The sequence below is a fragment of the Pseudorca crassidens genome, chromosome 1, assembly GCF_039906515.1.
Source record: "Pseudorca crassidens isolate mPseCra1 chromosome 1, mPseCra1.hap1, whole genome shotgun sequence".
Taxonomy (NCBI): Eukaryota; Metazoa; Chordata; class Mammalia; order Artiodactyla; family Delphinidae; genus Pseudorca; species Pseudorca crassidens.
Genome location: NC_090296.1, coordinates 41776560 through 41788993, shown reverse-complemented (window position 1 = coordinate 41788993; position 12434 = coordinate 41776560). Strand labels below are relative to the sequence as shown.

Below are 12434 nucleotides of genomic sequence, written 5' to 3'. Positions count from 1 at the left end.
TTCATTTTGATTACATATAAGTTGTAACATTGGCCAAAAAATGTTGATTTTTTTATAACGTAGAAGGAGATGCTCTTTCATTTCTAATTTTAAAAAATAATCACTTTCCAAAAAATGAAAAATGCTTGGTATGTACTCTGATTATATCGGGAGCACACTTAAATTTGTACTTTCTTTTTATGTGGAGAACCTGTTTTTTGTATGGCTTACTGGATTGTTTTGCTTTAACTCTTATCATTTCTCCCAGATCTTTTTTTCTGAAATATATATGATTTCAGTTCAGTGTCTTTAAAAATCTATTTCATCTATAAAGTTGATTTTAAAAATTCTAAAATTCTTTGTTTCTCCATTTTTTAGGTATACTCTGAAACTAATGATTGATAAAGCGAGTTTAGGTCCAATAGAAGACTTTAAAGAGCTGACTAACTGCCTTGAAGAATATGAAAGTGACTGGTACATTGGTTTGGTATCTGATGAAAAGTGGAAGGAAGCAATTTTACAAGAAAAACCATACTTGTTTTCTCTGGGGTATGATCCTAATATGGTAAGGTTAAAAATGTGTTCTTAAACATTTTCGTATATTAACCTTAAAGAATAGAAATCAGTTATAAAGTATTTAACCTAAGTGATAGAGATAAATATATTAATTATAGTATTAAGGTATTTGTAATCATGACTTTATGGCCAACATAATCCAGTCCTAGAATGACTGATTATTTACTTTGGCAAAGCTAATAGGAGCCAATAAAGAATGTTGTGTAGCTATTATGCAGTAACTGAGCTATAAGATAGTCAAGTAAATGTAATTTGCTATAGCATATTTGACTAAATGGGTTGTATTTGTACGGCAAATTCAAGTGTATGAATTATTACTTTGGATTTGAATCCTAGAAGAAAAATTTGTAATTTGTAAGCAAGTCTGACTTGTGAAAATTCAGAGACTCTAAATAAGGAATACCTTTTTTAAGATTTAGTACTTGTTCTCATTGCATTTAAAATGTCATTGAGTGTGCACAATATGAAAGAGTCAGTGTTATGAGCTTATTATGGGTTCCACATGTGGTGTTACTGCACATGTGCTTCCCAATGAAAATGATGAAAGTTATTTTTTAAAAACAACCATTTAAAGTCTTAGAAATGGTCCTAAGGGCATATAGCAAATAAACATTTATTAAAGAAAATCTTCTGAAACCTAAGAACAGTTAGAGACTACATCATTTGAACCAAGACCCATTGCCTCCCAGCTCAGCAAGACAGAAACTCCACTCAGACTGGTATGGCCAAGAACACAGGGCTCCCTCTCCCCTCAGCTCCCAGTTGGAGGACTGTTTTCCCAGAAGAGGAAGGACTTCAGCATTTCTCATCTTCCTCCCACCTGCCTATTGTGAGGCTTGGTTCTGGGCATGTGTAATCAAGAGGTTGGAACTCCCTCTGGCCACCCCTAACTTGTTGGATGGAGGCTTTACCTGGGCCTGGTGTCACTGACAATAGCGGGGCCTGATTCCTTTTGTCTATGGATGTTCCACAGTGGGAGTGGCAAGCCAAGAAGACCTGAGTTTACTGCTCCCCCTCTACCAAACACATGTCCTGAAGCATAGGTGTTACTCAGAAGTGCGTCATTATCTTACATCCCAGTTCCAGCGCTCTGGCTCAGAGATTCTGCCCACTGGGAGAAGCAGACCATTAAAAAAAAAAAAAAAGCTCTAGATCTCTTACCAAAGGAAGTGACTTCATTTGCACATAGTTTGGACACACTGAAGCTTAAGATGTTCCTCAAAAAACAGTGGAGGTGGTGCTGAAAGTTACTAGAGGCAATTGGTAAAATTTAGAGGTCTCAGCTGAACTGCAGGCCAGGTAGATTAACAGAGAGAACCAGGGAAAGAAACAGCGGAGAAGAGCCCTCCTGGGGTCAAAACGAATCTCAAACACTGACCTCCAAAACTGTTCTTTCAAAGGAGCCCAAATTTAATTGGATCACTCTGGGGCAATTTAGGTCCCAGGTCATTGTTGAAAATGTAGAGCAACCAGCTGGGTGTGAGCATTTAACAAAGAAAACCTTGCCAAAACCACTGCCATCCCATCATAACTGTGGGCACTCACAAGGCTGCACTCCCTGAGGAGCAATATCAAAGACTTCACAATTGAATGGGAGGTAGGATTAACTTCACTAAAGTCATCCAGCCATTCACTAAGCAAATATGCAAATAATAATAACAAGCCCTGGGGTGTGGGGTAGAGAGGATCAGTACCCAGAATTGCTGCAGTGTTACCTAAAATGTCCAGTTTTCAACAAAAATTAGGCGATAACGAAAAAAAAACAAAAATAACAAGAAAGTCTGACCCATGTGTAGGGTGGTGGGAAGGGGGACATGACAGAAATGGCCTGTGAGATCAACAACATGTCAGGTTTAACAAAGATATCAAAGTAACCATTTTATATATATGTTCAAAGGACTGAAGGAAATTATGATTAAAGAACTAAACAAAGTGGGAAACGAAGTGCTCATAGAGGGAACCTACCTCAACATAATAAGGGCCATATATGAGAAGCCCACAGCTAACAACATACTCAGTGGTGAAGAACTGAAGGTATTTCCTCTAAGATCAGGAAAATGACAAGGTTGCCCACTCTCACCACTTGTATTCAACATAGTATTGGAAGTCCTAGCCAGAGCACTTTAGTTAAGAAAAAGAAATAAAAGGCATCCAAATTGGAGAGGAAGAAGTAAAACTGGTACTATTTGCAGATGATGTGATATTGTATATAGAAAACCCTATACTCTATAACAAACTATCAGAAAGAGAAATTAAGACAACAGTCCATTTACAATTGCATTAAAAGAATAAAATACCTAGGAATAAATTTTTTTTGTAATTGGAAGTTTGTACCTCTTAATCTCCTGCACCTACTTCTTTCCTCTCTCCATCCCCTTCCCCTTCTCCCTCCCCTCCGGCAACCACTTGTTTGTTTCCTATGTCTGTTTCTGTTTTTTTTTTTTTTTAATGTTTGTTCATTTGTTTTGTTTTTTTAGATTCCAAATATAAACAAAATCATATTTGTCTTTTTCTGTCTGACTTATTGCATTTAGCATAATAGCCTCTAGGTCCATCCATGTTGTCACAAATGGCAAGATTTCATTCTTTTTTATGGCTGATTAATATTCCATTGTATATATGCCACATCTTCTTCATTCATCTATTGATGGGCACTTAAGTTGCTTCCATATCTTGGCTATTATAAATAATGATGCAATGAACATAGGGGTGCACATATTTCTTTTCTTTTTTAAAAAATTTATTTATTTTTTATTTTTGGCTGCATTGGTTCTTTGTTGCTGTGCATAGGCTTTCTCTAGTTGCAGGGGGCGAGGGATACTCTTTGTTGTGGTGCGCGGGCTTCTCATTGAGGGGGTTTCTCTTTGTTGCGGAGTATGGGCTCTAGGCACGCAGGCTTCAGTAGTTGTGGCACTCGGGCTCAGTAGTTGTGGCTCACGGGCTCTAGAGCACAGGCTCAGTAGTTGTGGCATACGGGCTTAGTTGCTCCATGGCATGTGGGATCTTGCCCAGACCAGGGCTCAAACCAGTGTCCGCTGCATTGGCAGGTGGACTCTTAACCACTGCGCCACCAAGGAAGTCCTATACTTATTTTAATTAGATAAATACCAAGGAGCAGAATTGCTGGATCATATTGTAGGTCTATTTTTTTTTTAATATCTTTATTGAGATATAATTGCTTTACAATGGTGTGTTAGTTTCTGGTTTATAACAAAGTGAATCAGTTATACATATACATATGTTCCCATATGTCTTCCCTCTTGCGTCTCCCTCCCTCCCACCCTCCCTATCCCACCCCTCCAGGCTGTCACAAAGCACCGAGCCAATATCCCTGTGCCATGCGGCTGCTTCCCACTAGCTATCTACCTTACTACGTTTGTTAGTGTGGTAGGTCTATTTTTAATTTTTTGAGGACTCTCCTTACTGATTTTCATGGTGGCTGCACCAATTTACATTCCCACCAACAGTGTGTGAGGGTTCTTTTTTCTCCACATCCTCACCAACACTTGTTATTTGTTGTTTTTTTGATATTAGCCATTCTGACGGGTGTGAGGTGATATCTCATTGTGGTTTTGATTTGCCTTGCCCTGATGATCAGTGATGTTGATCCTCTTTTCATGTGCCTTTAGGCCATCTATATGTCTTCTTTGGAAAAATGTCTATTCAAGTCCTCTGCCCATTTTTAAATTGGGTTGTTTCTTTTTTTGATGTTGAGTTGTATGAGTTCTTTGTATATTTTGGACATTCATGCTTTATCAGGTATATTATTTGCAAATATCTTCTGCAATTCAGTAAGTGGTCTTTTCGTTTAGTTTATAGTTTCCTTCACTGTGCAAAAGCTTTTTAGTTTGATGTAGTCCCATTTGTTTATTTTTGCTTTTGTTTCCTTTGCCTGAGGAGACATATCAAAAATATGTATTGCAAGTCTCATGTAAAATAACTTACTGCCTGTGTTTTCTTCTAGAGGTTTTATAGTTTCAGGTCTTACATTTAAGTCTTTAATCCATTTTGAATTTGTGTATGATATGCGAGAATACTCCAGTTTCATTCATTTGTACGTAGCTGTCCAGTTTTCCCAACACTGTTTATTGAAGAAGCTGTCTTTTTCCCACTGTATGTTTTTGTCCCCTTTGTCATAGATTAATCACCCACATATGTGTGGGTTCATTTCTGGGCTCTCTGTTCTGTTCCATTGGTCTATGTACTGTTTTTTTGCCAGTACCATACTTTTGATTACTGTAGCTTTGTAATATATTTTGAATTCAGAGAGTGTGATACCTGCAGCTTTGTTTCCTCTCAAGATTGTTTTGACTATTTGGGGTCTTTTGTGTTTCTATACGAATTTTAGATTATTTGTTCTAGTTATGTGGAGAATGCCATTGGTATTTTTATAGGGATTGCACTGAATCTGTAGATTACCTTGGGCAGTATGGTCATTTTAGCAATATTAATTATTCCAGTCCATGAACACAGTATCTCTTTCCATCTGTTTGTGTCATCTTCTATTTCTTTCATCAGTATCTTATAGTTTAATGAGTACAGGTCTTTTACCTCCTTAGTTAGATTTATTCCTAGGTATTTTATTCTTTTTGATGCAATTGTGAATGGGGTTGTTTTCCCAAAAGAAAGCTGGGTTAGCAATGCTTATATCAGACAAAAGAGACTTTAAAACAAGGACTGTAACAAGAGACAAAGAAGGACATTACATAACGATCAAGGGATCAATCCAACAAAACGATATAACAATTGTAAATATTATGCGCCCAACATAGAAGCACTTAAATACTTAAAGCAAATATTAACAGACATAAAGGGAGAAGTTAACAGTATCACAATAACAGTAGGGGACTTTAATTACCCCACTTGCATCAATGGACAGATTCTCCAGACAGAAAATCAATAGGGAAACACTGGTGTTAAATGACACATTAAACCAGATTGACTTCATAGGTGTATACAGAACATTCCATCTGAAAGCAGCAGAATACACATTCTTTTCAAGTGCACATGGAACGTTTTCCAGGATAGATCACATGCTAGACCACAAAACAAGTCACAGTAAATTTAAGAAAACTGAAATCATATCAGGCATCTTTTACAACTACAACAATATGAGACTAGAAATCAATACAAGAAAAAACCTGCAAAAAACCACAAACACCTGGAGGCTAAATAATATACTGCTGAGAAACTAATGGATCACTGAATAAATCAAATAATAAATTTAAAAAATACCTAGAGACAGATGAAAATGGAAATACAATGATCCAAAATCTGCAGCAAAAGCAGTTCTAAGAAGGAAGTTTATAGTAATACAAGCCTACCGCAGGAAACAAGAAAAATCTCAAATAACTTAACCTTACACCTAAAGGAACTAGGAAAAGAAAAGCAAACAAAACCCAAAGTTAGAAGAAACAGAGAGAGAGAGAGAGAAACAAAGAGCAGGGCAGAAATAAATAGAGACTAAAATAATAGAAAAGATCAATGAAATTAAGAGCTGGTTTTTTGAAAAAATAAGTAAAATCCATATACCTTTTGCCAGACTCATCAAGAAAAAAAGGGAGAGGGCCCAAATCAGTAAAATCAGAAATGGAAAAGGAGAAGTTACAACTGACACTACAGAAACAAAAAGGATCATAAGATAGTGCTGTGAGCAACTATACACCAGTAAAATGGACAACCTAGAAGAAATGGACAAATTCTAAGAAAGGTGCAGTCTCCCACAACTGAACCAGGAAGAAATAGAAAATATGAACTGACCAATTACCAGTACTGAAATTTAATCAGTAATTTTAAAACTCCCAACAAATAGAAGTCCAGGACCATAGCTTCATAGGTGAATTCTACCAAACATTTAGAGAAGAGTTAACACCTATTCTTCTGAAACTATTCTAAAAACAAAGATATCACAAAAAAAGAAAACTACAGGCAGTATCACTGATGAATATAAATGCAAAAATGCTCAACAAAATACTAGCAAACTGAACCCAACAGCACATTAAAAGGATCATACACTGGGATCAAGTGGGATTTTTTCCCAGGGATGCAAGGATTTTTCAATATCCGCAAATCAATCAATGCGATACATCACATTAACAAATTAAGTAAAAAAACATATCATCTCGATACAGAAAAAGATTTTGACAAAATTCAACATCCATTTATGATAAAAAAAATATATATATTCTCCAGAAAGTAGGGGCATAGAGGGAACATACCTCAACATAATAAAGGCCATATATGACAAACCCACAGCTAACATCATACTTAGTGGTGAAAAGCTGAAAGCATTTTCTCTAAGATCAGGAACAAGACAAGGACTTGCAGGCAAGACAATGCCCACTCTTTCCACTTTCATTCAACATAGTTTGGAAGTCCTAGCCACAGCAATCAGAGAAGAAAAAGAAAGAAAAAGAATCCACATTGGAAAGGAAGAAGTAAATCTATCACTGTTGGCTGATAACATGATACTTTACATAGAAAACCCTAAAGATGCCACCAGAAAACTACTAGAGCTCATTAGTGAATTTGGTAAAGTTGCAGGATATAAAATTAATATACAGAAATCTGTTGCATTTCTATACACAAAAAAACGAAATATCAGAAAGAAAAATTTAGGGAACAATCCCATTTACCATTGCATCAAAAAGAATAAAAACCTAGGAATAAAGCTACCTAAGGAGGCAAAAGACCTGTACTCTGAAAACTGTAAGATGCTGATGAAAGAAATTGAAGACAACACAGATGGAAAGATATACCGTGTTCTTGGATTGGAAGAATCGGTATTGTTAAAATAACTGTATTAACCAAGGCAATCTACAGATTCAGTGTAATCCCTATCAAATTAACAATGGCATTTTTCACAGACCTAGAAGAAATAATTTTAAAATTTGTATGGAGAAACACAGAAGACCCTGAATAGCCAAAACAATCTTGAGAAAGAAGAACGAGCTAGAGGAATTATGCTTCCTGACTTCAGACTATACTATAAAGCTTCAGTAATCAAAATAGTATGGTACTGGCACAAAAACAGACACATAGATCAACGGAACAGGATAGAAAGCTCAGAAATAAGTCCATACACTTATGGTCAATTAATCTTTGACAAAGGAGGCAAGAATATACAATGGAGAAAAGATATTCTTTTCAATAAGTGGTGCTGGGAAAGCTGGACAACTGCATATAAAAGAATGAAATTAGAAATTCTCTAACACTGTACACAAAAATAAACTCAAAATGGATTAAAGACCTAAATTTAAGACCAGATACTATAAAACTCCTAGAGGAAAACATAGGCAGAACACTTAGAGATAAATCGCAGCAAATTTTTTGGATCTGCCTCCTAGAACAATGGAAATGAAAGGAAAATAAACAAATGGGGCCTAATTAAACTTAAAAGCTTTTGCACAGCAAAGAAAACCATAAACAAAACTAAAAGGCAACCTATGGTTTGGGAGAAAATGTTTGCAAAACAATGAGACCGACAAGGGATTAATTTCCAAAATATGCAAACTCACACAGCTCAATATTAAAAAACCAAACAACCCAATCAAGAAATGGGCAGAAGACCTAAATAGACATTTCTCCAAAGAAGACATACAGATGGCCAACTGGCACATGAAAAGATGCTCAACACTGCTAATTTTTAGAAAAATGCAAATCAAAACTACAGTGAGATATCACCTCACACCAGTCAAAATGGTCATCATCAAAAAGTGTACAAACAATAAATGCTGGAGAGGTTGTGGAGAAAATGGAACCCTCTTACACTGTTGGTGGGAATGTAAACTGGTGCAGCTACTATGGAGAACAATATAGAAATTCCTTGATAAACTAAAACTAGAGTTACCATATGATCCAGCAATCCCACTCCTGGGCATATATCTGGAAAATACAAAAACTCTAATTCAAAAAGGTGCATGCACCCCACTGTTCATAACAGCACTATTATAATAGCCAAGACATGGAAGCAACCTAAATGTCCATCGACAGATGAATGGATAAAGAAGATGTAGTATATATTGGGTTGGCCAAAAAGTTTGTTCAGGTTTGTCTGTAAGATGTTATGGGAAAACCCAAACGAACTTTCTGGCCAACCCAATTTACACACACACACACATATATATACATACACACATACATACATAGATATATACACACAGTGGAATATTACTTAACCATAAAAAGAATGAAATAACGCCATTTGCAGCAATATGTTTGGACCTAGAGATTATCGTACTAAATGAAGTAAGTCCAACAGAGAAGGACAAGTATCATATCACTTATATGTGGAATCTAAAATAATAATACAAATGAACTTACTTACAAAACAGAAATAGACGCACAGACACAGAAAACAAACTTATTTTTACCAAAGAGGAAAGGGGAGGAGGGATAAATTAGGAGTTTGGATTAACAGATACACACTACTATATGTAAAATAGATAAACAAAAAGGACCTACTATATCACACAGGGAACTATATTCAATATCTTGTAATAACCTATAATGGAAAAGAATCTGAAAAAGAATATATTATATATATGTATTTATGAATATGTATAACTGAATCACTTTGCTGTACACCTGAAACTTACACAACATTGTAAATCAACTATACATCAGTTTTTTAAAAAATCATATGATCATCTCAATAGATGCAGAAAAAGCTTTTGACAAAATTCAACAACCATTTATGATAAAACTCTTTAACAGAGTGGGTATAAAGGGAACATACCTCAACATAATAAAGGCCATATATAAGAAGCCTACAGCTAACATCATACTCAGGGGTGAAGAGCTGAAAGTATTTCCTCTAAGATAAGGAACATGACAAAGATTTCCACTCTCACCACTTTTATTCAACATAGTATTGAAAGTCCTAGCCACAGCAACCAGAGAAGAGAAAGAAAGGAATCGAAACTGGAAAGATAGAAGTAAAACTGTCACTGTTTGCAGATGATGTGATAGTATACATAGAAAATCCTAATGACACCACCAAAAACTACTAGAACTCATACATGAATTTGGTAAAGTTGCAGTATACAAACTTAATATACAGAAATATGTTGCATTTCTACACACTAATAATGAACTATCAGAAAGGCAAGTTAGGAAGACCTAGGAGTAAATTTTTAAAAGAATGTGAAAGACACTAAAAACTATAAGGCATCGATGAAAGAAATTGAAGACACAAATAAATGGAAAGATATTCCATGCTCATGGGTTGGAAGAATTAATATTGTTAAGATGTCCATACCACCCAAAGCAGTCTACAGATGCAGTGCAATCCCTGTCAAAATTCCAATGGCATTTTTCACAGAAATAGAATAAACAATCCTAAACTTTGTATGGATCCACAGAAGATCCCAAATAGCTAAAGCAATCTTGAGAAAGAGCAAAACTGGAGGCATCATGCTTCCTGATTTCAAACTATATTACAAAGCCATAGTAATCAAAACAGTATGGTATTGGCATAAAAACAGACACATAGGTCAATGGAACAGAATAGAGAGCCCAGAAATAAACGCACATATATATGGTCAATTAATTTATGACAAAAGAGCCAATAATATGCAATGGGGGAAAGACGGTCTCTTCAATAAATGATGTTATGAAAACTGGGCCACTGTCTTACCACTATACACAAACGTTAACTCAAAATGGATTAAAGACTTAAATGTAAGACCTGAAACCATAAAACTCCTAGAGGAAAACATAGGTGGTAGCTCCTTGACATCAGTCTTGGTAATGATTTTTTGGATTTGACAACAAAAGCAAAAATAAACAAGTGGGATTACTTCAAACTTAAAAGCTTCATTCAGGGACTTCCCTGGCAGTCCAGTGGTTAAGACTCTGCATTTCCACTGCAGGGGCACAGGTTTGATCCCTGGTTGGGGAACTAAGATCTTACATGCTGTGTGGCTCAGAAAAAAAAAAAAATTAAATTAAATTTAAAAATAAAAAGCTTCATTCAGCACAGCAAAGGAAATCATCAACAAAACGAAAAGACAATCTACAAAGTGGGAGAAATATTTGTAAAACATATATCTAATAATGGGTTATTATGTTTTAAAATATATAAAGAACTCATATAACTCAATAGCAAAAAAAAAAATCTGATTTTAAAATGGGCAGGGGATATGAGTAGACTGAATATGAATTTTTCCAAAGAAGATACACAGTTTGCCAACAGGGACATGAAAAGGTTCTCAACATCACTAATCATGAGGGAAATGCAAATCAAAACCACTATCACCTCATAACCTGTTAGAATGGCTCTTATCAAAAAGACAGGAAATAACAAGTGTTGGCTAAGATGTGGAGAAAGGGAATGTAAATTAATGCAGCCACTCTGGAAAACAATATGGATGTTCCTCAGAAAATTAAAAACAGAACTACCGTATGATCCAGCAATTTCAATTTTTAATGTTTATTCAAAGGAAATGAAAATACTAATTCAGAACCATACCTGTACCCCCATGCTCAATGCAGCATTATTTTTAATAGCGAAGTCATGGAAATAACCTGTATACCTACAGATGTATGGATAAAGAAAATACACACACACACACACACACACACACACACACACACACACACACACACACACAGAGGAATATTATTCATCCATAAAAAAGGAAATCTTGCCATTTGTGACAAAATGGATAAACCTTAAGGGTATTATGCTAAGTGAAATAAGACAAAGATAAATATCATTTGATCTCACTTATCTGTGGGATCTAAAAAATTAAAGAGAAAAAAACCAAACTCACAGACACAGAGAAAAGATTGGTGGTTGCCAGAGGGTGGGAGTGGGTGCAATTGGTAAAGGTACAAACTTCCAGTTACAAAATAAATAAGACCTGGGGATGCAATGCACAGTGTGGTTAATAATACTGATTGTATATTGTTATATTGCTAAGAGAGTAGATCATAAAAGTTCTCATCTCAAGAAGTGATGGATGTTAATTAGACTTATTGTGATTATTTCACAATATATCCAAATATTGAATCATGCTGTACACCTGAAACTAATATGTCAATTATATTTCAATTTAAAAAGGGAGGTAAAGGAAGGTATGATGACAATCTCACATCAAATAGAGAAAGAATATCAATAGAGATAGAAATTATAAAAAAGAACTAAATGAAAAATATACTAGAGGGCTAGACCATAAATAGCATAACTTAACCCAATTTAAAAATAACAAAGGATTGTATAGACATTTCTTCAAAGGAAATATACAGATGGAACAATAAGCACATGAGAAGATGCTCAATATCATTCATCATCAGCAAAATGCAAGTCAAAACCACAATGACATCACTTCATAGTAGGATGTCTAAAATCAAAAAGTTAGATAATAAGCGTTGGTGAGGATATGGAGAAATTGGAACTCTGATACAGTGCTGGCAGAAATGTAAAATGGTACTACCACTTTGGAAAACATTCTGGCATTTTCTCAACTAGACATAGAGTTACCATATGATCAAGTAATTCCACTCCTATATACCCAAGATAAATGAAAACATAAATCCACATGAAAATTCAAATATAGCAGCATTATTCATAATTGCTGAAAGATGGACACACCCAACTGTCCATCAACTGATGAATGAATAAACAAATAGTGGTATATTCATTCAATGGAATATTATTTGGCCATAAAAAGGAGTGAATTTACTTGATACATGCTACAACATGAATCAACCTTGAAAACATGCTGAATTAAAGCCAGTCACAAAAAAACACATGATTCCATTCATGTAAAATTTCCAAGACGAGGCAAATCAATACATTAGATTAGAAAATATATTAGTGGTTGCTAATGACTGGGGAAATTAAGGGATAGGAGGATAATAGCTAAAGAGTACAA

The 12434-nt window shown here is 35.2% G+C and overlaps 1 protein-coding gene across 6 annotated transcripts in view; it reads left to right on the top strand.

Annotated features, from left to right (window-relative positions):
- PCNX4 (pecanex 4) overlaps positions 1–12434 on the top strand; it is a 42570-nt gene that overhangs the window by 28958 nt on the left and 1178 nt on the right. For all 6 annotated transcript variants that reach the window (XM_067734374.1, XM_067734365.1, XM_067734392.1 and 3 more), the window contains one exon: positions 358–544. In XM_067734374.1, the coding sequence (XP_067590475.1) occupies positions 358–544 (187 nt within the window). The remainder of the gene's footprint in view (positions 1–357; positions 545–12434) is intronic.